This window comes from Melospiza melodia, chromosome 24 (genome assembly GCF_035770615.1).
Source record: "Melospiza melodia melodia isolate bMelMel2 chromosome 24, bMelMel2.pri, whole genome shotgun sequence".
In the NCBI taxonomy this organism is placed as follows: Eukaryota; Metazoa; Chordata; class Aves; order Passeriformes; family Passerellidae; genus Melospiza; species Melospiza melodia.
The window spans coordinates 6382365-6407367 of NC_086217.1; the positions used below are offsets into that span (position 1 = coordinate 6382365).

Here is a 25003-nt window from a genome sequence, read left to right on the forward strand (position 1 = left end):
GCTCTGCGCGGGGGTGGTTCTGGCCTCAGCCAGGGGGGCTGACAGGAAACTTCTGCTGCTGCCCCTGAATTTCTCTGCTCCAGCCTGAGCACTGGAGTGCACAGCACTGATCACAACACCTTTTTGAACACACTTTGGTTTTACTCTACAAAAGCTGTATTGGTACTTTCAGCATGTTTTCCTCCCTAGTGTTTATTGATACATAAATTACAAATGCTGGGATATATTCTAAGGTTCACTCCTGAGTCCCTCTTAAAGCCTGATATTTTGTTTGCAATTTCCATTTCCCTGGCATTGATTTGAGCACTGTTCATACTCACCAGAAAGTAATTCAGTTTCTTCAGATTTTAATTCATTTAGCAATATTGGGTGAGTACCCTCTATTCTTGGTGCATTGCTACTCCTCTGTTTATTCCAAAACCTACTGCATTAAAAAAAAATAATAAAAAAGCAGGAACATTCTTAATTGCTCTCTAGTGAAAAATTAGCTTTTCTGTGCTCTTTTTATACCTTGATCATCTGTTGGCTTTTTAGATACTCTTGAAATGTTCATTGCAACCAAAAAACTCACAAGCAACTCCCATGGGATTTTTTTGTAATCAAGAGTTAGCTCCACAAACAGCTTTCAGTTAAAAATAATTTTTCTCTTAATCACATTGATAAAAATTATTCTTGGTGTAGCCCTGTTGCTATTACAGCCAGTCTTTGAGTGGTCAACAATAGGACAATTATGTCCTCAGAGTGCCATTGCTAATCTTATCATGGAAGCAATTTTATTCTCCTGCTATAAACAGTATTTTTTCTTCTTTACATTCAGCTGTGCCAGATGCGAATCTTGTCAAACAAAAAACTAAACTATGATTCACAAGTGCTGAAAACTATGAAAAAAAAAAAAAAAAGAAAAAAAAAAAAGAAAAAAAAGACAGGAGAAAAGGTGGTCAGATTTTATAAATCTGTGGATTATTCAGTGCAACACTATTTGAAAAGCATTCCCCATGGGATTTTCAGCTTGCCTGTGCTGTTGTCAGCCATGCTGTCAGTATGACAGGGCATGCTGGAGGCATCAGCGTGCTCTGCGAGCCCTCTGACAGGGAATGCTCAGCTCCTGCTGCAGCAGCACTTCTGCTGCCTTCTGTGTAAAATGAGAGCTGCCAGGAATGTTAGCACCAACCAAAGAAACAGAATTGCTGAAACACTGATCATTCAGAGCAAGGCTTCTCATCCCAACACTTCCCAGTTTTAAGATGCAGCTGGGCACTGGACTCTGGAGATGGTAGGACACACTTTCCTTAATCTAACATCCCTTTCTCCTGTTGGAAAATGAAGTGCATGGGTTTGGTGAAATGCATGCTTCCCTGCAGGAAGTGTCCAGTCCAAAGTGGTGCTGTAGTGCTGTGTGGTTCAGAGATTCCATATCAGGTAAGACTGGAGGGTTAATTGATTTTTGAGTAAAACAGGTTGATAAACAGAACCCTTAGAATCTTAAAAGTATTCAGGGGAGAGATACAGAATAGGCACAGGGAAATTTTGGCCATGGCAAAGGTAAGTTAGTATTTCTGGGGTAGAACTTACTTGTGAAGATTGCTCTGTCCCATGCACCAAAACATGGAGGGACTTTGAAGATCCATCTGTCTCCTCATTCTACTCTCTTGAGACTGCTTCAAGGTTAATTTTTCAATTTATTTATGATAAAGCTTAATGGTATACCATAATATGCCACATAAACCTGTATGATATTTCACACTTGCGTATTTCAGAAAAGAGAGAAGCAAGAGAGAAACTCCAAAGATATCTCAGCATCACTTGACTGTGAAGTGCATCAGAAGGTAAAAACAGAACACCTGGGCAGGTGCTGAGTGAGTGTCAAAGCTGCACAGTTACTTAGGCTTCTCCTGTCTTTCCAGGAAGCATCCATGGAAGAGAGCAGGAGAGTGGGTCCTGGATGAGGACACGACCTTCAGGATGGCCTTTCCATCTCTCAGCAAAGCAGCTGAGGAGCTCCTGTTACAGAACAGGTGTGTGGGGTGAGCAGCCTGGGTGGTGCTGGGTGGAACAGTCAAGAAGAAAGGCAACAGGTGGTAGAAGGGGTTGATGGTGGAGAAGGATCTGGATCAGAAGGGAATCAGGGTTACTGAAATTGTGCAATTTTGAAAAGGTGACTGCTCCTCCCAGAAAACATCGGAGAACATGTTGAGCAGTTGAAATCACTGAGAGATAACAGATGCCATGAAGGCATCTGTTTTTGATAACCTTCCTTTAAACGCCATTATTTGAAGAAGCATACATATTATCCTTATCTGAGATGTAGCTATACTTTTCTTAAGAATTGTCACATGCTACTTATGATATAAAAACCAGTTTTAACACCCATAATACCTCCTGCAACAAAGTTCAGGCAGTTACACACAGAACTATTGTGAGTTATGTTGTATTGTGGTTTTCATGCCAGTTTTCCTCCCACTTCCACAAGGGCTCATTCACAATCTCAAATCACTCCTAGGAAAACCATATTTTTCTCTCTGTTAGTTCTAAGCATCTCCTAGTATGATTTCAGAAGTTCTGTATTGCAATGTGGACATAGTCCATTCTTCATTAGGGCCAGATTTTTGGCTAACTGAGGCAGGTATTTTTCAGGATGTCACAAACATTAAAAAGTGTTTTGGAATACCAAAAGAGGAGGAAATTATGAACATTTCCAAGAGCATCTAAGGCTGGGAAAGCTTCCTGCCTAGCTTAAATTCTAATATTCTGTGACGTGGCTCGTATGTCTGCCATGAACACCATCACATTTAGACTCTGTGTCTAGAAGTATTACCAGCTTGCAAAGTAGTTGGATGTCATGCAAAGCCTGCAGTGTGAACCCATTCTCTCCTCTCTCCAATGAGTGTCCCACATTCTCCTCATCCTTCCCAGTCCCTATGAGCACTTCTGCCTTCTCAAGCTGCCCCACTTCAGTGTTTTCAGCCTTTTCTTTTAGCATCACTGCTCACAAGGCCTTGGGAAGTGAGGAGGCACCAGACACAACCTGCCTGCCCCTCCTGCAGCGCCAGGACAGAGCAGAGATTCAGAGAATAGATTTGTTTATTAAGGCACACTCTTACTCTTCTTAGCAAGGCACCCATTGTAGGGTGTTGTGTGTGATAGGGGTCAGTGAACAGGAGGTTCCCAAGAGCAGTGATCAAAAGCAGCAGAGTAAAGTCCAGTGTCAGTTTGTCAGGTACCAAAACCCAAACAATGCTAAATTGTTTCCTCTCTTCCTTTCTCTTTTTCTTCCTTCCACCTCAATTTTCTGTCTCTTTCTCCCCTGATCTTCATGAATTTTCTTGCTCCCCATTTCAATATTATTTTCTCAATCTTGCTTTCTTTCTCATCTTTCTCAGTATCTTCCTCCCTTCCTCTTCTATCTCTGACATTTTCTGTGCTTCACTCTTTTTCCATTTCTTTCTCACAGTATCTCCCCAACCCACTTCTCCTCTACTCTCCCTCTCCTGCTCAGCCTGACTCTCCCTCTTTTGCTTCTCTCTTCCTTTCTGTCATTCACTCGCTGGTCCCTTTATTTTCTGCTGTTGGGGAAGAAAACACTTTCTGGTCAAGGCAATGTTGCTGTGGGCAGAGGGCAAAAAATTCAGTACTTGGAGAACTGGAAAGCTGAATTGATGGCAAGAAGCCTCTGTGAGGAACCTGTGTCTTCAGGTCAGAAATACTTTCTCAATGTCTTAGTGCCTCCAAAAGTGCTGATGCTTTGGTGCACAGGGGACACAGTTGTCCATGCCCAAGCTGTTGAAGGTCAGAGAACTCCACAGTCCACATGGGGCAGCAGCTCTGGTGGAGCTCATCAGCTGCATCTATTTTAAAACTCCTCTGAGATTTGTTTCTTTAGGCCACTTATGGGCCCATGTTTCTTCCAAGATCAGTTACCTGTGCATCAGCACATTTTCTATCACACGCAGCCTGACTCCAGAAATAGTGTGTTGATGCAAAATGACTCCTTGTCCTCCAGCCAAGGCAGCAAATCAAAAGTGAAGAGAAATTGGTTTGCCTTACTCATCCCTTTAATATTCCACTCTGATTCCAGCAAGACTCCAGCCCTGCTTTCCTGGTTGGCTGGTGGCAAGGCCAGCTCAGCACAGGGCAATGTGTGTGATTTCTCTCCCTCTCCCACCTGTGCAGTTGGAATTCTGGCCCCAGGTGTTGTCTCTAAAGGAACCTGCAATGTTACCTTTCATCAGCTGAGCATTAGTAACAAATTCTCAGGCCAAAATAGTAATAAATACAGGTGAGAGAAGAGCCCCAACAGTGTCAGGTGCTTCAAGTGCACCCTGATTCTTCCACAGTCAGAGCAGCTTGTACATTTTGGAGAGTGATTATGATGTTGTCCAAAGGGAACAGGGAGTTTTGGTACTGAAATATTGTCCCCAGAGTTGTTGTGATATTAACTACTCTGTCAGCAGGTCTATAAAGGTACCCAGGGTATCTTTTCCTTGTTACCCAGATATCACTGGCACTGATGAAGTTTTCACAGCTTCACACATAGAGATGATGTCTCTGAAGAGCATCACTTACAGTGGCACAAGAGTCAACCCGGGGCATCATCTTTTCCTTAAATATATTTAGCTGCTGCCTAGCCAACTACTTCCATATTTGGTTGTAACATGGAAGGATTCTGTGGGTGTAAACCTCAGTGTGGTTGGGAGGAGGAGGACCTCCCAGTTCTGAACATTGCTGCAAACACACTGAGTGCTGTGGTCAGTGCAAAAGGCTCTGCAGTACGTCCAGCTCCCTTCCCCAGCCATTTCACAGCTCTTGGAGTACTCCCTCTAAATGGAGAGATGTAGACATAGACAGGGACCTGGAGAGACTGCTGAGTGTCCCTGCAGTCAAAGCCATGTCTCATTTACCATTCCCCACATCTGCATGTAGAATCTTCCCTCAGCAGCTTCCTGATGTGCCAGGCTCTGGTGAATGGTGTGTTAAACTGCCTCTTACTGTGCAGGTTGCCTCTAAACACCTATTCCAGACAAAGGAAGCTCCAATGTCAGAGTCAGTGTGATGTCCCAGTGGGCACGGTTCTCTTTGCTTCAGGGTGGAGGTACCTGTGCTCTCCAGACTCACCACCTGCTCAGCCCCCACTGGGGCACTGAATGAGAATGCCTGGGAATGGGAAACATCCTTTCTACCTTGCTCTTCCTCATGGTCAGCTTTTCCTCATTTTTGTCCTGCTCATGCATTATATTCTGCAGTGTTACCCCATGTGGGATGAATAAAGAAAGCCAGGGTCTATCAGCTACTTTTTTCCATCCAGTTTTCCATTTCCTTATACAAAAAAGCTCATGAACTGCTGCAAAAGGAAGACAGGAAGCACTGTTTGGCAATGTGGAAACACCATGTAAGGAACTTCTCTGTATTCTCAGGGTGCCAGACTTGGAGATTTCTTTACGGTGTTAACAGAGTTGCTCTCAATTCCAGTGTTAAAAAATAAAACCAGTTCGTTTTGATATGTATGCTTGTAAATTTGTAAAACACAGGCTTAAAATTTCTCTTCCTAAAAAGCATTATTTATTTAATATTTATTTATTCTAACTTTAAATCACAATTCCATTTCTGGGAAACACTCTAGTACAGTGTAAAAATTTTTGTTTGCTCTCATGCATATTACTTTTACTGTAGTTGCAGTTTCTAAATCTTACTCCAGAAAATTCAGGAGTTTACTCCTGAATATTGTTTGAATATTGTTTGAACAAAATCAGCACCTAAATAACTGCAAAACTAAAATGTAGCTACTGCTTTTCATGCAAAGGAATCTACGGTCTTTGTCTTTAGACATTGACTAATTCATAAAGCCTTGTTGCAGAAAGAAGTGACAGAGGGCTCACATTTTGTGCAGCCCTCAGGTCACTTTGATGCCTCATGCAATTTTCACTCTTCCTCTGCTATTTTCTTGCTGTGAAACTCGCGGCTCTTCACTCGGAGCTTGTTGACCTGTGACTCTGCAATGTCAGCCCGCTCCTCGGCCTCCTCCAGCTCGTGCTGGATCTTGCGGAACTTGGACAGGTTCACATTGGACAGCTCCTCCTGTGAGAGCAGAGCCAATCAGGGCTCATGATCACAGGGTAGGGGTTTGACTCCTGCTGCAAGTCAGCCTTGTGGGGCTGCAAATCTCCCTTCCCCTCCCACCACTGCTCACACATCAGCCTCACACACAGCTCCTCATCCTCCCCTTCACAGGACCCTACTGGGACAAGCTTCACCAGGATGATATCCTGGTGTTCTTGCTCCAGGTGAGGAGCAATTTCATAATTTCAATTTGTCATTTCTGTACTTATTCTCCTGCTTGTTTAATGCTCATGTGCTGGGGGGTATATCTGGATGACACAGTTCCTCTCCTCAGGAGGATACTTGTGTGAAACTCAGAGAAAGCAATGATTTTATATCCCTGAGCAATACTCACAGCTTCCTCAGCTTGTCTCTTGTAGGATTTCACTTTCATTTGCAGCTTGTCTACCAGATCCTGCAGCCTCAGCACATTCTTCCTGTCTTCCTCGGACTTGAGTGTTAGCATATTGGAAAGAATTAATTATTGCTTTCTGCACACACCAATATAGCATTTATCCTTGCAGTCCAAGAAAATCTCTTGTGACTGATGGAATAAGGATGCATCAGGCCAAGGAGAGCTCCTGCCTTACCTGGTAGGTGAGTTCCTTCACCCTGCGCTCGTACTTGCGCACACCCTTCACGGCTTCAGCGCTGCGCTTCTGCTCAGCATCAACCTCCCCTTCCAGCTCCCGCACCTGCAAGGACAAGCCCAGCCCTGCAGCTGCCCTGCCAATGTCTCTCCAAGGAGGGACACACTCACTCAGGCACAGCCCCAGCCCTACACACCCTGGCCTCCAGCTTCTGGATCTGCTTCTTCCCTCCCTTCAGTGCCAGCTGCTCGGCCTCTTCCAGACGGTGCTGCAGGTCCTTCACCGTCTGGTCCAGGTTCTTCTTCATCCTCTCCAGGTGGGCACTGGTGTCCTGCTCCTTCTTCAGCTCTTCTGCCATCATGGCCGCCTGGTCAGCAAAAGGTCAAAGCCATTTTGGGGCTGGAGATATTTTGGGGAGAGTACATTCACCATCAGCAATGCCGGGAGCGCCCAACTCACATCTGTGATGGCCTTCTTGGCCTTCTCCTCAGCATTGCGGGCTTCCTGGATGGTATCCTCCATTTCACTCTGGATTTGGGAAATGTCCGTTTCCAGCTTCTTCTTGGTGTTGATCAGGCTGGTGTTCTGTTGAAGGAAAAAAGCATGTTTTTTTTTCTCCAGTTCCTTCACACTATCCTTGGAAAAATCAAATTACCTATTTTTATTTATGTTTTTGTTACAGTTGCATATGAAGAATACAAAAAACTGAAAAATGAAAATGGTAGACTGCTGAAGACTATTGTATTTCAATCAAAAAAGGAAAACAGACCTATTGTTAACTTTAATTCTCTAAATACTGTCGGTGCTATATGTCTTCAATTCTAGAATTTACCTGAGTGTGGAGGAGCTGAACTCTCTCACTTGCATCCAGAAGCTCCTGCTCAGCCAATTTCCTCGACCGCTCCGTCTGCTCCAGGGCTGCACGGAGCTCCTCAACTTCAGCCTGCAGCAGGTTTGCTCTGCGCTCTACCATGGCCACCTGCTCCTTCAGGTCCTCCTGTGTCCTGAGAGCATCGTCCAGGTGCAGCTGAGTGTCCTGAAAGAAAGGTAAGAGAGATTGGGAGGCATATCCTTCCTCTTTACTTTTTTTTTTCCATTTTTATATCAACAAGGAAAACATGGAACAGTAGAAGAGAAATATTTGCAGCTGTGTAAGAAACCCATGAGCACCTGGTCTGTAATGCCATACCTTGAGCACAGCCTGGGTGTTCCTCAGGTTCTTCTGTGCCTCTGCAGCCTGGCGGTTGGCATGGCTCAGCTGGATCTCCATTTCATTCAGGTCTCCCTCCATCTTCTTCTTCAGCCTCAGGGCTTCATTCCTGCTCCTGATCTCAGCATCCAGGGTGCTCTGCATCGAGTCCACAATTCTGAGGTGGTTTCTTTTCATCTGATCTATCTCCTCATCTTTCTCTGCTATCTTCCTGTCAATCTCAGCCTTCACTTGGTTGAGCTCAAGCTGCAGGCGCAGGATCTTCCCCTCCTCATGTTCCAGGGAGGCCTGGAAAAAGCATAAAATCCTGTTAATTGTAAAAAATCGCAATATCAATAACTTTACATGAATTGCTATTTCAAAGAATAATGTATAACCACAGGTCTGAGATTGAAAGAAAGGAAAGAAAAAAGCATACCTGTGGTTTCAAAGATTTTACCGGTGTGAAGAAAACCTACTTCCTATGCCTCCACTCAATTCTCAGTGCATAGTATTATTTAAATGTTACCTGAAGTTGCTGAGCGGTGTGGTAACTTATCAGGTAAAAACAGAAGGCTTTACCTCAGCTTCCTCCAGGGAGGCTTGCAGTTCAGATTTCTCCTGCTCAATCTGCTTCTTCACTTTCTCCAGCTCATGAATCGCCTTTCCTCCCTCCGCAATCTGCTCCGTGAGGTCGGAAATCTCCTCTGCAAGGAAGGGAGAAAAGTGCCATAGTCAGGCAGAGAGCTGAATGGAAAAAGGCTCTGGCCTACCAAGGTGCCAGCCATGATCTTATTCCTGCAGGCCCAGGGCTGTTAAGCGTTGCAGAAAGACAAGCTTGTGAGAAAGGCCTGGGAGGAGCAGAGGGCCAGGGACTTACGCTGCAAGTTCTTGTTCTCCCGCTTCATTGTTTCCAGGTGGTCCAAGGACTCCTCATAGGCATTCTTCATCTTGAACAGCTCCGTGCTCAGAGAGCGCGACTCCTTCTGCGAGGCCTCCAGCTCAGCCTGCGTTTCCTCATACTTCTGCTTCCATTCTGCCAGGATCTGAAGAGAAACGGGGGGTGAGTAGGGCTGTGGCCATCACAGGGCCCTGCTCTGGCCAGGAGTGCTGGTGCTGGAGGCCAACTGACCTTGTCAAAGTTCTTCTGCTTCTTATCCAGAGCAGCACAGGCAGCATTGGATCTCTCCACATCAATCATCAGGTCCTCCACTTCATTCTGCAGCCTCTGCTTTGTCTTTTCCAGAGAGGCACATTTGGCATTGACAGCTTCAACATGCTCCTCTGCATCCTGCAGGCGCTGGGCCAGCTTCTTCCTGTGTTAAATGTATCTCATGGTTTAAGGGAAAAGGGAAAGTTGGGGCATGTTGTTAATGGGCTTTTCCCTGTCTTTCAGCCAGTCCCTGTCTTCTACAGATTTTCCTGTGACATTTTCCAACACTATTTGCATTATAGAATTTATTTGCTATTCTCCTTTTGCCCCAACCCCAAGAAGAACACAAATGTCTTCCTAATAATGTCACAGTGGTCTCCAAGAATTACTGATCTTAATCTCTGCTAGCCTTCCTCACTTTCCCCACGTACTTGGCCTCCTCGAGCTCCTCCGTGCGCTGAATCGCGTCCGTCTCGTATTTGGTTCTCCACTGGGCCACTTCACTGTTGGCCTTGGACAGGGCTCGCTGCAGCTCCCCCTTGGCCTCCTGCTCCTCCTCATATTGCTCCCGGAGCAAGTCACAGTCGTGGCGAGCGGACTGGAGGGCGTGGGCCAGGGCATTCTTGGCCTGGAGCAACAAGGGTATTGGGTCATGGAACAGAATTATCCCAGAAAATCTGACTGAAAATAAAGGGACATTGGATCATGCTTCTATGCAAACGGACAACCATGCAATCAATGAGGAAAGAAATTAGGACTGAAAAAAAGGAATAGTGGATAAACTTGAGGTAAAAATTAGCATGAGACAAATTGCACCAAATAACATAATATTTTTTTTCCCTGCCTCGTCATATAGTTCAGTAGTCACATAAGTGTTTGGAGCACCTCTGAGAGGAGGAATCACCTTTATCTCTTCTTCCAGATGCCTCTTGAGTTCCTCAATCTGCTGGGTGAAAGCCTGCTTGCCTCTTGACAGCTGAGAAACCATAGCATCTTTCTCTTCCACCTGACGTGAATATTCACCTGAGAAAATTTGCAGATACACAACAGTTTTAGGGCCACTGATGGTGACACTGCAAATATTTGGAGATATAAAGCCAGATAGTTGTCAGTGCAAGCCAAAATTTATTATCCCATTGCAAACATTTCACATTGGATGTGACACAATGTGTGCTGAATAAACCACATGCCCAGAAGTGTAATTTTTTCAATAACTCCGAGACATTATTTATCTGCATGTGTAGATGTGAGTATCTCACCTGACTCTGTCTGCAGACGAGCTCTTTGAGCAGTGAGGTCATTGATCATGCGCTGATGCTCTTCTTCCTTGGTTTTAATCTCACTCAGCTGATCTTCCAGAGTGCGGCACATCTTCTCCAGGTTGGCCTGTGTTTTAGAATATGGAAAACGATGTATTAACCATACACACTTAAAAGAAAGCAAGGAGCAAGAGTTGTGCTGTATTTCACTGGGTCAATGAACCAATAAAATAATTGTGTACCTTGGCTTTGGAGACAGACTCCATGTTGCTGGCCAAGTCATCAATCTCCATCTTCAGCTCACTCTTCTCCTTCTCCAGCTTCTGCTTCACACGTTGCAGGTTGTCGATCTGCTCGCCCAGCTCAGCTGTGCTGTCCGCGTGCTTCTTGCGCAGGGCGGCAGCCGTGGCTTCGTGCTGCAGCGTGGCCTCTTCCAGGTCACGGCGCATCTTCTGGAACTCTGCCTCACGCTTCTTGTTCATCTCAATCTGAGCTGATGTGGCCCCTCCTGCTTCTTCCAGACGCTCACTGATCTCCTCCAGCTCCCTGGACAGGTCAGCGCGATGCTTCTCTGCTTTAGCGCGAGAGGTTCGCTCTGCCTCAATTTCCTCCTCCAGCTCCTCAATGCGGGCCTGCAGAACAGCAGGGACCCTTCACAGCCATGCCCTCCTCCTGCCTGAGCTGAGCCTGAGCAAGGCAGGGCAAAAGGAACAGAGACTTGCCTGCAGCTCCTTGATCTTCTTCTGAAATTGCATAGCTACTGCTTGTTCATCCTCGATCTTGCCCTGGATCTGGCTGATTTCAAAGTCTTTCCTTTGGGACAAGTGAACTGTGTTAGAGCACAAAGAAACAAGACAAGTGCTGCAGCCCAGCACTCACGTGCCCCAGAGCCACACTTACTTCTTCAGTTTCTCATCCAGCTGCTGCTTATCATTCTCCAAATCCATGATGCTGTCCTGGGCCAGCTTCAGGTCTCCTTCCAGTTTCCTCTTGGCTCTCTCCAGGTCCATGCGCAGTTTCTTCTCTTGCTCCAGGGACCCTTCCAGCTGAACACAACAAGACCATCAGGGCTCTGCCAGCCAGATTGGGCTCCATACCTGTCCTCTTCCTGCTCTATGTCTGTGTGCTTACATCATCTACTTGCTGTTCCAGCTTGGTCTTGGCTTTGGACAGAGTATTGACTTTGTCTTCCTCTGCCTGAAGGTCATCCAGGGTCTGCTGATGCGCCTCTTGGAGGGCTTTCTTCTCCTTGGTCAGCTTGGCAATGGTCTCGTCCAGAGCTGCCATCTCCTCTGTCAGGTTTTTCACCTTTGAGAAGAAGGGAGCAAATATAAAGAAAGGAAGTAGCTATAGATGTCCTGCAATGGCACATAGTCCATTATCTGGAGTGCGAGTGACAGGTTCTACCTCATACCTTGTTTTCAGTGGCATGTTTTTCCTTCTCCACCTTGGCCAGTGTTAGCTCAAGGTCATCAATATCTTTCTTCAGCTCTGAACATTCATCCTCCAGTTTCCTCTTCTTGGCTGTCAACTCAGCATTAATTTCTTCTTCATCCTCAGCCCTTTCAGTCACTTCCTTAATTTTGGCTTCCAGCTGGATTTTGGTTTTGATCAGCTGGTCGCATCTTTCCTCAGCATCAGCCAAAGCATCTGCTTCCTAGCAGAGAAACACGGATTTGTTTGCAAATCACAACTGTTTGCAAAATGTGAATAGAGAAATGTTATTTCTCACTGAAGAAAAGAAACATGGAGGTATTCATTTTTGTTTTCTTCTCAGAAGTTGGTTTTTGCATAGGCTCTTTTAAACTCTTATCTTTGAGTGAGATAAGTTGATACATAGTCAAGGTGCAATTAGAGATTTCAATTTGAACCAGAGTTTATTTTGAATATGTGTAGCAAACATCTAAATACAAAAGGTAATCTTTAAATATTGACCAATCCCCTGATCTCCCAAAGGACTTAGGAGGTACATATAGGGTTGGGAAAGAATGCAGGGGGTTTTTGTTTCCTCCTGGCAAAGTGGTTGCAGAAAGACAGGTGACAAAACATGTAGGTCCTTGGCCAACTGACTGAAACCAGAGAAAATTGTCAAATGAATTGCTCCGCAGACACTGCTAACTAAATTCCAAATCTCCAGTGACTAAACTGGATGTTGTATTTTTAGCCTGGATAAAGAGACCTATGCACATACATGCTTCAAAACCCATTCCCAAGCTTTCTCCTATTATAATGGTGACACTGAATGGTCTGAAATAATATTAAAATATTTTCTCAGACAATTGTCTAATATTAGAGTAATGTGCTGTGAGGATACCCGGAAGAAATACACTAATGATACTTACAGATTGCACTTGGAGCTGCAGGTCATTTTTCTCCTTCATCAGAGAGGCCATTTTCTCTTCAATCTCCTTCCGCTTTGCCTCAGACTTTGCAAGCTCTTCCTTGGTTTTCTCAAATTCTTCCTTCATGTTTGCCATCTCCTTCTCAGACTCTGCACTCTTCAGCAAGGGCTTGATCTTGAAGAACAGCTTCATCCATGGCCAGTGTTTGACATTCATGAATGAGCGAACGTTGTACTGGATGCAGAAGATGGATTCCCTGAGGCATAATTAAAATGTACAATGAATATTCTCAGTCGGACAAGTGTCAACACTTTTCCATGAGCAAAATGATTTTAACTGAAGAAGGGGAAGGTGTACCTTCTCTCCACCCTTCTCTGGTACTCCACCCTTGCCAGGTAGCCCCTACACATGGCCTGGGTGCGAGTAATGAGCTGTGCCAGCTTCTCATCTCTCATCTCCTCCAGGACCCCTATCAGCCCAGCTTTGAAGAACACCTTGAGAGAGGAAACGTTGCAGAACATCACTGTCAGGTAGAGAGAGCAAAGCCCAGGCAGGCAGTGAATGGGGGAGTTTGTACCTTGGTGTGTCCAAATTTATACTGGGTGTGATCCACATCGATTGAACTAAGAAGCTTCTCAGAAGCCTTCTTGCTATCGATGAACTGTCCCTCAGGGATGGCACTGGCATTAAGCACCTTGTATCTGTGGAATTGGAGCAAATAGGAGGAAGACAATGTCCAGTCATAAGAATGTTCTCTTTACTGAAACCAAGAGCAGTGTTTGCAGCAGAACCAGGCTGAGGAAGTTGGAATTTCATGTCTCCATACTTAAAGACCCTGGCAAAGCTCAGTTGTGTGATGGAGAGCAGATGGTGAGGACACCTGACTTATCTCTCCATTTCATAGCTCTCACCTCTGTTTGAAGTCAGCATAGAGGACTCTGCTGGGGAACCCTTTCCTGCAGATCCTGATCCCTTCCAGCACGCCGTTACAGCGCAGCTGGTGCAGCACCAGCTCGTGCTCCATGGCACCTGGCAATGCAGAGCACAAATGAGGGGCACAGATTGCATTGCAGAGGGGAATGGATGTATCAGAGCAAGGATCTTTTAGCTTGGGCTTCTTACCAGGTGTTTTAGTCTCATTGGGGATGATGCAGCGCACAAAATGGGGGTGAGTGCTCCGCAGATTGGTCATCAGCTTGTTGAGATTCTCCTGTGGGATCATGATTTAGTGTGCATTTATAAGAAAAATGGCAAAAATAACCCAATGAATTCCTTGAATTTAACATGAAAGACCGATCAATGGAGATACACTGGGCTGAAAATTGTAAGCTGAGCATGCCTCAATCAATTCCTCTGTTTCTTCTGATTACCCAGCAATAAACCTCATCTTGTAGGTGAAGAAAAAACTTACCATCAATCTAATAAAGGCTAGAAAGTGGACATGTTTTATGACAAAATTTTATGTTTATATTAAGTGTAAGTTTAGAGTTTTACAGTGCTATTTTTCATTCAATAGGATTTGATTTTAATGGCGGACTAAAGACAAGTTTTACGTAAAATATTTTCTTGTTGGTTGGTTGGTTGGTTTGTTGATTGTTGGGGGTGTTTTTTGCCATTTTTTTCTGTGTCTGAGGCAGCTAAAAATACAGAATAAATCTCTGCAGAAATGAAAATTTGTTTACATACCCGGAAAAGAGCTGAGACAGTCTGGAAAGAAGAGCCCTTCTTCTTGCCTCCCTTCTTGCCACCGCCACCACCACTAGCCTCTGATAAAGTAAAGATAATGAGACATCTGTGGCTTTGGAGACCAACCACCATGCATCAAAGAGATGAATTTCAGAGAACTGACCTGCCTCTCCTCCAGCAGAGGCAAAGAGTAAAGCCAGGGTCTTCACAGATGATTTCTGGTACAGCCCAATGACAGTTTCATTCAGAGGGTCCTTGTTCTTCTCCAGCCACCCAGTGATGTTGTAGTCCACTGTTCCAGCATAGTGCACCAGGGAGAAGTGGGCCTCAGCCTTGCCTTTGCCTGGCTTGGGCTTCTGGAAGTTGTTGGACTTGCCCAGGTGCTGGTCATAGAGCTTGTTCTTGAAAGAGGTGTCAGTTGCCTTGGGGAACATGCACTCCTCTTCCAGGATGGAAAAGATGCCCATGGGCTGGGAGAAATCACAAGGAAAGAGGGAGGACAAGGTGAAAAGGTTGAAAGACTCAGAGATGAAAAAACTTCCTGAGTGGGACAATATTGCTGCTCTCAGGGATTGTTCTGTTCAGCAAATCATAAAATGATACAAACTGATGTGTCTGCAGTATCATATTTACCATTTCAAGCTGCATTTAGAAATAGATATAAAATGAATGCAATTCTGAAAATTCCTCACATTGTGAATTACAGAAATACCTTCTCAATGAGCTCAATGCAGGCAGCCAGGTCCATGCCAAAGTCAATGAACTCCCATTCAATGCCCTCCTTCTTGTACTCCTCCTGCTCCAGCACAAACATGTGGTGGTTGAAGAACTGTTGCAGTTTCTCATTGGTGAAGTTGATGCACAGCTGCTCCAGGCTGTTGAACTGCTCAGTGGAAAAAATCAGAACAATCAACCCTCATCAATATGCCCACTTAATCATTCTCCTCCAACCTTTATAACCTTTATCTCCGCAGTAAACCTCCAACCTTTATCTCCGCAGAAAAAACACAACTGTATTACCAGGACCTATGCATAAGAGAACCTATATGCAACTCCAGACAGAAATACCTACATAATGTAAATGAGGGAATTTTTTAGGCCAGATTTTTTTAGTGAATCTGATAAATTAATACAATATTTTGGTAATTTTTTATTCAGCAAACAAGATGAGTGTATGCTCTTTTCGCCAAATTGAAAACTCTTGATATCTCTGATTAAACACCTAGCTAATGATTTCGTGGCTCTTTAAACATTTTGAACATCCTTAACTCATTATTTATTTGCCAATGAATCTCCTAGCTCTGTTCCTTGAGCTCTTTAAAAATTTATTCAAAATATTTTGTGTTCTTTAATCCTTAACATTAAGCTCAAACACTTGAAATATTACAACATATAAAATTCTATTTGCTGCCTCCGCAAAATCAAAATGACTCTGTGCTTGTACAGATGGAGCTTTTGAGGATTTCGTTTTCTGCTAGAGAAGAAAATGACTGGGGTTTTTCCTACATAAAATCACAAATGACTAGCCTGTTACTTGCAAGTCCTCTGATATAATAATCTTTCCCTTCAATAGAAGCCCTCAAACCTGAAATCCATACATCAAAGATCTCAAAGCCAGCAATGTCCAGGACACCAATGAAGTACTGCCTGGGCTGCTTCGTGTCCAGCTGTTCGTTGATGCGAACAACCATCCACAGGAACATCTTCTCATAGACAGCCTTGGCCAGGGCACCCACTGAATTGTATACCTAAACCAAAGGAGAATGGAGCAGAAGAAATACAAGCTCCAGAGCAAATAGTGATTCAAGTCAGAGGTTCCCAGTCACCAAGTGGTTGTTGTTACCTGCTGCACATTTTGGCCTTTGGTCACATATTCATTCCCCACCTTGACTCGGGGGTAGCAGAGGGCCTTGAGCAGGTCTGCTGAGTTCAGACCCATCAGGTAGGCAGCCTTGTCAGCAACTATGTACAAAGAGAGAGGGAGGAAGTAGCAGAGAAAAAGTGATAATTGATAGGGGATACCCTCTAAGATGTAGACGTTGGTCTCAGTTTTGAAATTTGTGATATCTCAAGGAGAAATTTAGAAACATGAATAGTCTGGAAGCTGAGATTTATGCATTTGTGATACTAAACAGAGGGAAAATTCATGATTGCCAACTTCCACCTATCCATATCTGTGATTAGGAGTTCTACAAGGCTTTAATACCTTCGGTGCCATCAGGCTCTGCCTGCTCCTCTCGTTGTTTCTGCTTGAACTTCAGGTTCCCATAGTGCATGACAGCCCCTGTCAGCTTGTAGATGGCCGCCCTCTCATCAGCAGTGAAGCCCAGGATGTCAATGGCACTCTGGCAACAGAAGCACTCAAATAAACCTCCAGGCCATTACAAGGAAATTTCACCAAACCAATATGCTCAGTGACACTTACATCTGTAGCCATCAGCTCCTCCTGGTCGTTAATGCTGGCAACCGTGATCTCACCTTGACTCACAAACTGGTAGTCGTAGGGGTTGGTGGTGATGAGGAGCATGTCTGTACAGAGGAATAGGATGTATCTGGATGTGAGAATGAAGATAAATACTTAGCACATTCAGATTTTATCAAACAATTCATAATACTTCATACCGATTAGCTCCGGCTTCTTGTTGGACATGATCTGATAAAAGATGTGGTAGCTCCTCTCCGCCTTGAGCTGGAAAGTGACTCTGGACTTCTCCAGCAGATCTGGCAAGGATGGTAGAAAGAGTTAGACACTTGTGGGAGTGTACATGGAGATGGGAATTTGGGAAGGGATGGGAGCAGTCCAGGAGAATCTCTTACAAGTTTCAATGTCAGCAGAAGCCAGTTTGCCTGTGGCACCAAAGTGGATTCTGATGAATTTGCCCTGTGAAGCAGAAGCAGCAGCAGGTCAGCCTGGATGTGTTCTGCTGAGGTCTCCTTTGCATGAAGAACTGTTCAGGCATCAAGTGTGTTGCCATGAGGGTGGGAGATTTTATGCAAAGCAAGAACTCACAAAGCGTGAGGAGTTGTCGTTCCTCACGGTCTTGGCGTTTCCAAAGGCCTCCAGCAGTGGGTTGGCGCTGATGATTTGATCCTCAAGCGTCCCCTGCAGGGACATCATTATTCAGTGACTGTGTTTGGTTGACAGGGCAATGACAGGCCAAGCATTCAGTCTATCCTTCCTCACTCACCTGCATTTTGCCTGATGACTTCTCCTCTTTCTTCTTCTCTCCACTGGCTGCAATTGTTGCAAAGTACTGGATGACACGCTTGGTGTTCACAGTCTTCCCGGCCCCGGATTCTCCGCTGCCAAAGCCAAGAGAGAAGCAGAGGGTGCGTGGTCAGGCAGGAGGGGCCCTGGCACCAGGCAGCCCCACAGGGACCCGCGCAGGGGTGTACCTACGTGATCAGGATGGACTGGTTCTCCCGATCTGTGAACAAGGCAGAAAAACGGTATTCAAAACTCAGTGAACAACAGAGGAAGAATGAGACATTGTCAGGTAAGTCTAATGTTTTGCCTGATGTCAGCTGCCATCAAACAAGCAAACCTTTCCAAAGCACATCCCTTACTATAGAGGAGCCTTTAATTTAAAAGAGTAGAACAATGCTATGACGATAGTAAACTACAACAGATGTGTGTGTGTGAAATCCAAGAAAGGTTTGAAAAAGCCTCTTCACTTTGCTGAGACAGGGGATCCCTTCAGAGCATTTAATGACCCAATGACCCTAAAGGCTAGACAGAGCCACTCACCAGTCAGCATGAACTGATAGGCGTTGTCAGAGATGGAGAAGATGTGTGGAGGGGCCTCCTGGCGCTTCTTGCCTCGGTAGGCCAACACCACCTCGGGGTTGTACACCGGCAGCCACTTGTAGGGGTTGACAGTGACGCAGAAGAGACCCGAGTAGGTCTGCAAGGAAGGGACACAGCACGTTGCCTTGCCCTGAGCCTGGCCCAGCAGCTCCTGAGGCTGCCCAGAGGAAGCTGCTGCTGCCACTTACGTAGATCATCCAGGCTGCGTAACGCTCTTTGAGGTTGTACAGCACAGCGGGTTCGTGCAGGTGGGTCATCATGGCCATGTCCTCGATTTTGTCATACTTGGGAGGGTTCATGGAGAAGATTTGATCTTCTTTCACAGTCAGGGTCTGTCAAGGAAACAAAAGATCCACATGTGTCTCTGAAAAGCTCAGTGTTCAGATAATATTTTCCTTCGGCCTTGTTTTTGACTCACCTCTCCCCCTTCAGTCTTGACAGTGACTTTTCCCGATTCCCTGCTCGTGATTGTCCCTTTCACAAAGGATTCCTTTGCATGTACCACGAAGACAGATGTCTTGGCATCAAAAGGTTTGTTCTGGGCCTCAATTCTCTCCTTCTCCGATTTTCGGAGGTAAGGAGCCGCCTCCCCAAAGATGGCCATCTCAGCGTCCGAAGACATGGCTGCACTTTGTGGAGGGGCTTGTCCGCAGAGAACACTGTGGAGGAGCAGATATGTTGACCAAATTAGTCAATATTTTTTTTCTTGCCACACACTTTATTGATAGACCCTAAAAGTGTAATAGGAAGTGCGATTTGGGAAGAATTTAGAGTAGTTCTTTGGTTCACCTTCTTGTGCAACCAGGGCAAATGTTAGAAGCAGGTTTCCACCGCTTTTTCCAGAGAAGTTTTTATTATGTCAAAGAACAGATATTTCTAGTCTCTTTTCAGCCCAGTTTCATTTCTGATGACCCTGATGGTGATTTTTTTCCTCTGTTTATTGCCTAATCAAAATTTCTGTGGCTGAAAGCTGTACTTTTTATTCCTCAGCCTTTCACTCTTCCCATTTGAGAAGTCTATCTCTTTCTATGATATAACCATCTTCTTATTGTTGAACATAACTATAAGATAACCACTTTTTAATTTCATCCCAGTGTAGACAAATCTCACCTTTGCAGCCTCTTCTCATACATCATTTTTTCCTACTTATTTTGAAAGTTCTCGCCTGGATTCCATCCAAAATATCATTGTTTGGTCACCAGAAAGCACCAAAATTAATGTAGTGCTCCAGATATCAGAGCTGAATGCAGCAGAAGAATCACTTGTCTTTTCCTGCTGACCATGCTTTCATGAGTATCTGACAATGTGCTGCTGATCTTCCTTCCCACAAAGGCACACAGTGACACTTGCACCCAAATTCATCACCCATTTCTGCAAAGTTGTTCTCCAGCCAAAATGAAGTACATACACTTTGTTGTATGGGACTATTCTTTCTCATATGCAGGATTTTTGAGGTTCTTATCAGCTACAGGATGAAGCTTTCTGAGGATCTTTTCCAGGGTAACATTGCTCTTTAGCATAATTGCAAGTTTCTGTTTGTTGTCAACTATAATTCCTAAGGATGCATTCCATGCATCATTTGGGTTGCTAATGGTCCAGAAGGTGTTCTGAGGACTATCATAATGTCTTTTGCTGATGCTCTGCATCATTCCCTAGAGTTGTTTTCTTCTCATCCAAAATGATTTCAGTAGTATGTGAGCAAGTGATATGTAAGGACACATAATTCATCAGGTTTAAATACTGCACAACCAACTGTTTCTTCTTATGTTAATTGTTTGTGGAAATAACTATAGGCACAGCTGGAAACCTCAGTTGAAGAATTTATAAATCAAAGCCAGATATCTGAATCCAGTACTGGACTTCCAAAGAAATACCACATAGCCAGTAATAGAAAATATCTGAATTCAAAGGAAGTTAGACAGGCAGCTTGGTAAGATGTCATAACATAACTTTTAGTTAGGTAAATATCCAAAATGTTAACAAACATTTGCAGCTACTCCTAATAGCATGCAGATCTTCCATTTTACTCAGTCTTCTTTCAGAGGAATAGGAGCAGTACCTCCCCCTTTTTTGTTGTTTGGATAGTTAGATAGCTATTTTAGCATTTTTATCAAGTTTACTAGTATGAGACCTACATTCAGATTATAACCCTGGAGTATCATTTGGAAAGCATTTTCATAACATTTATTGGCCAGTTTCTTATGCAGAAATAATTACAATTCACAAGTCTGTAAGGTTTTGCAACATTCTGTTCTGTTGGCTAGCTCTGTCTGTCTGTCTGGACTTCATGCCAGAATGGATCATTTACCTCAGTGTTCTATAATTAAACATAAGGAATCCCCAAGAAGCATTTCCTGGCATTACACAGTGGCTGTGTCTTCAAGCACAGTCACTAATGAAAACTTGCTAGCTGTGAGCAGCCTACCCAACCATCAGCATGCTTTATTAGTTACAGCAGAGCACCGAACACAAAAACATACAGCAATTGCCTACAACATTTTACAGAGATTTGTCACCATGAAGAAATCTGTTCAACAGAAATCTTCCATCTTTTTCTATCCCTTGAATGCAAGCAAATGTGGCTCTTACCTCTTATGCTATGAGAAGATGCCTTGCAGGCTGGGAGGTGATCAGTGCTGTAAAGCAGAATCATGAGATTGCTCATTATTGCTGCACACAATTCCACAGACAGATCACAAAGTGAAAATGCCAACATGCTTTATGATACAAATATCAAATCCTTGCAAGTACATGTACATACATCAGGACAGCAGGGCTGGAGAGGGACTGCAGGGACAGTGTCCCTTTCTGCCCACCAGAGACGTGCACTTACCATGAATTTCCTCTGCAGACAGAGCAGCCCAGATCCAAGGACTCTTTTATAAGGTCTGGTCAGCGCATGCTGCAGATGCCTCCTCTGTCTTTGGGCAAAGCATTTCTGGCAAACCTTGTTTTTGGCAAAGCATTGTCTGGCAAACTGAATGTACTGAAAACTGGAAAGTGATGTTACTAGATATAATTAGAAAATTTTGGTGTCTTCCTAGCTATGTGAATAAATCGCCTATAAATAATACGAGAAGATTCCTAAGGGGGGAAATACAGCTAATGATGACTAGAGGAATGAGGGTAACCACTAATAACTGTAAGGCCATGGATGCTCCATGAATCTGAGCTAAGGGAGCAAGGCAAAACCATTCCCTGGGCGAGCATAGTGACATTTGGATGCATACTTCAGCTAATTCTGAGGACATCATATGTCTGATGACAGTTGTCCTTTCACAGAGCTCTCTACTTACAGATCTTGGATATGATACGTGGATTTCACTGTTGTCTGCCTTGCTTACCTTAGTCAGAATATTACATATTACTCTTTATTCATATTGTTCTGTATACACATATCTCTGCAGGGCTGGATTCTATCGGTGCTGGAAGCAAAACACAGCCCAGCTGAACAAGACAGGGCAGAATGAAGGATGTCTATGGGAACAGTCTGTTCTGCCCAGAAATGCACCTTGGACAAAGCACTGCAGTGCTGATATCCTCCATTGAGGAAACGGGATTCAGGCATCCTGAAGACAGGGTCTTCTTGAGAAGAAGATCACAGAATGATAGAACCTGGTCCAACTCCTCTTGAACAGGGAAGTTTCTTTAATAAATGAGAATATCTGTATCCAGATCTTCGTAGCTCCTTCCTCGGACCCTTGCCAAGAGAGGGTTCCCCGTTAGAATATGTAAATGAAACACGCATGTAGTGATCTTGCTGAGAATGCTTCCACAGCCTCTCTGATGTGTTGCTTAGAGATTTGTCTGAGTCAGTGAAAATGTCTTGTTGTATTTTACGTCTAAACCTAATTTTTATACTATGAATTTGCCCATTGCCTGGCATCAAGTAGTTGTAAACCAGAGGGACATGCACATCGCTTTGGTGCAAAACCTAATGTATTCCATAGACAATTCAATTATTTATCCAAGTCTGAGGCCTACAGACATGTCTTAATAAATAAATATATATATATAAAAAGCAAGAAAGAAAAAAAAGGGAGCCTGTATTGCTGTTGAAGACCTATAAGTGAGCTTCCTGCTCTCATTGACAGAAAAATCCATAGAGATAAGGGTTGCAGATGGATGAAAAATAGTCATTATTTAGCTCGAGAAATGAATGGAATTTGTCATATATGTAAACAGTACAGATTCAGAGAATGCAACACTGAGCTTGTATTTGCAAAAAAAAAAAACTGGAACAAGTTAATATCAAGAAATTTGGACTCCCAGGCAGTGGCACATTGCCTCCAGCTTGAAATGAGGACATGTGAAAACTGGGTCGATTGGATGTAAATGTGGCTGCAAACTGAGTATGCATTTTTTTATATTTCCTAGGGAGTGGAATGTTAACAATCACCATGCCTGTAAAGTATGCTGGCATGAATAAGGCACAAATCACTTCCTAGAAGCAAAATTCTGGTTTTCCTGAAGTATGTGTGTACAAAAGGCTAAAATGAGAGCACAGATGATAACTTGATGTTGAATCCATGTAAGCTCTATGACAATGGGGTAAATATAAATTGTATATAAATTTATAATATCAATTTATAATATAAATTTTATATATGATATATAATTTATATATTATTATATTATATACTAAATAGTATAAATTTATAATAAATTTATATGCTAGCTATATAAATTCTGAGGTAAGATGAGAGCTTGTTAAAAAAATGGATGGGAGAGAATTCAGATCATCAGATATTGGTTTCTCAAGTCAGGATAGAAGGCACTTGAGACACTAGTTCATGTTGGGACTCAGGTGTTTATTATTTCTTATCAGTAAAACAGCCTCAAAACCATGAGTTCGGTGCCTTTTATTAGCAAGGAACAAAATGGATAACAATCTTGTTACAAGGCCTTTTAAGACTAAACTATCCAATTAAGAAATGACACCCAGATTATTTTCTCTTTTAACCCTATACCTGGTCCCTTGAAGACCGTAATGCAGACGTTTCTGCCCAATTATAAGACATCACCTAAATCCACGAAGAAGAAGGAAGAAGAAGGTCAAGAAGAAGGAAGAAAAAGATTAAGAAGAAGATAAAGAAGAACAACCTGCCTCCACCCTAAAACCTCCATCTTCCTTCACATTTATTACTATGTTCTACAACCCCAAACTCTCAGTTTTCCACCCTGTGATATTACACACTTCTAAACAACTACACACCTACTATCCTAGTGCTAGTAATCAATTTTGGAAGCCTTCTCCACAGCCTCAGGTCAATTGCAGTGTTTACTGTGGGTCTGTGCATTTGAGCACAGAACGATTAAAAGTCTCAGCATCCAGGGTTCCAACAATCAGAGGAAGTCACAAGAGTGCTGTAAGACTTCATCAAGAGACAAGATAATGCTGAGTTCATGAGCTAACACAGTACTGGCATCGGGGAAAGACCCTGACGATACAGAAATATCATGCACAGTCTCAGCCAAGTCTACTGTAGGGGCAAGACATTCTTGATCTTCAGCTCACCCAATGCACCAAAACTTTGCTCTGCTCCAGACCTGAGACAATCTGCTTCAGGGTCCCCATGTCTGCCCAGCTGCCACACATTTCTGCCACCCTATTTGCTCCTTTTTCTGATATGGCACCTTGCTGGCCCCTCAAAAACCCCAAAGGCAGCTGAAGATGTTTGAGGCCTGCCATGAGGCCCAGTCATTCGCCTTCTTCCCTCTCCAAAATGTGCCAGGCCTCATGTTCTTCCTTCAGAACTCCTCCTCCCTCTGCCCCTGGCCAGCACCCAAGGGACACCAGTGAGCCACCCACTTGCTTTGAGGTGGGACAGACCTGCCAGGACCTACAGTCCAGCCCAGAGCCTTGTCCTGGCAGTGGCTCAGCCATGATGCTGTCTGAGGCTGTGGGGCAGCAGTGTCTGCCCACACCTTCTCCTGCCTTGAACCAAATGCCCTCCCACCTCTCCTGCCACCTGAGGGAGAGCTCTGTGTGCAAACACATCGTCATTTCACTCAGGAAAGAACACTTTTCTGTGGTTTGCCCTTTGACAGCCTGTTCTCTTCATTTGGACCTGGGAAATGTCCCAGATAAACAGATTTGGCTCCCCTGTGCCAAACATTTCACCGATATTTCTCTGAGAACATTCTGAGCTGGACACTTTGATACCAACACCACCATTCTGGTTGGTTACTCTCCCTTTTATTTTGATTTATTTTCTTTCCATCAAAGTTCCTCTCTGTCAGCACTGAGCAAGTAACAAGTGTGGCTAATACAGAAAAGAAATAGGGAGGTTGGTGCCTTCCAGCAGGTCAGGTAGAGGAATTTACAAAATATGTTTGTCATTCACTCGTTGTCTCAGACACTTACAGATTATTTTGAGCAGCAAAAGCCCCTGCAGCCCTGCTAGCTGAAGGGCACCAGCTGGCAGATTGGCTGTCTGGTGGGAAGTGCTCCTTGCCCTGTTTCCCAGTGCTCAGTGCCTGCCTGGTTTCCAGCTTTACAGAATTTTTCCTGCTGGATTTTTTCCAAATCCTGTTCTGATCCAGCTAGATCAGGAATGCCACAGCTCCTTTGCCTGGACAGTCTCATCTGCTGAAGATGACACGTTGATCTGTCTTGGCCTGCTATTGACAAACTGCCTTTATCCACTCTTCCTTGTAGTGTGGACTCTGTTGCAGGTCTTGCAGAAGGTCACAGCCCTTTGGACAGTTATTCCTTCCACAGACTTTGTCATTCCCAGTCCTCACTGTACTCCATACATGGTGTGTGCATGGTGTATGAAGGCAGGTCTGGAAATCCCTCCTGAAGGGGAACTGAGCAGGTCCCAGTAGAAGAGAATTTCTCCCCAGCTTGTGACCTGATCCCACCAAATGTTGAACTATG

At 44.2% G+C, this 25003-nt stretch overlaps 1 protein-coding gene and 1 long non-coding RNA gene across 3 annotated transcripts; one reads left to right on the forward strand and one right to left on the reverse strand.

The window, feature by feature from the left end:
- Nucleotides 1-1139: 1139 nt before the first annotated feature.
- Nucleotides 1140-21794, forward strand: LOC134428824 (uncharacterized). Its single transcript, XR_010030470.1, has 5 exons — nt 1140-1273; nt 1758-1826; nt 1905-2015; nt 7509-7730; nt 21528-21794. It is a non-coding gene; the product is annotated as an uncharacterized LOC134428824 (long non-coding RNA).
- Nucleotides 5534-20970, reverse strand: LOC134428814 (myosin-1B-like). 2 transcript variants are annotated; one of them, XM_063175813.1, is made up of 40 exons: nt 20954-20970; nt 20710-20756; nt 18539-18779; nt 18309-18452; nt 18061-18217; nt 17713-17740; nt 17501-17615; nt 17323-17415; nt 17130-17193; nt 16935-17033; nt 16738-16841; nt 16519-16657; nt 16156-16274; nt 15911-16060; nt 15025-15195; nt 14476-14782; nt 14313-14392; nt 13749-13836; nt 13538-13655; nt 13204-13327; nt 12984-13120; nt 12627-12882; nt 11699-11941; nt 11416-11592; nt 11185-11330; nt 11007-11097; nt 10527-10916; nt 10285-10411; nt 9930-10048; nt 9457-9653; nt 9005-9188; nt 8753-8918; nt 8455-8579; nt 7873-8181; nt 7516-7719; nt 7143-7268; nt 6880-7050; nt 6684-6788; nt 6449-6544; nt 5534-6072 (listed from the first exon to the last, which is right to left on the reverse strand). In XM_063175813.1, the coding sequence occupies exons 3-40, from the start codon at nt 18740-18742 to the stop codon at nt 5917-5919; spliced, it is 5829 nt and encodes a 1942-aa protein (XP_063031883.1). In that variant the 5' UTR covers nt 18743-18779; nt 20710-20756; nt 20954-20970; the 3' UTR covers nt 5534-5916. The 2 variants fall into 2 exon arrangements, with proteins under 2 accessions (XP_063031883.1, XP_063031882.1); XM_063175812.1 differs by having other exon boundaries at nt 13538-13836.
- Nucleotides 21795-25003: the final 3209 nt, after the last annotated feature.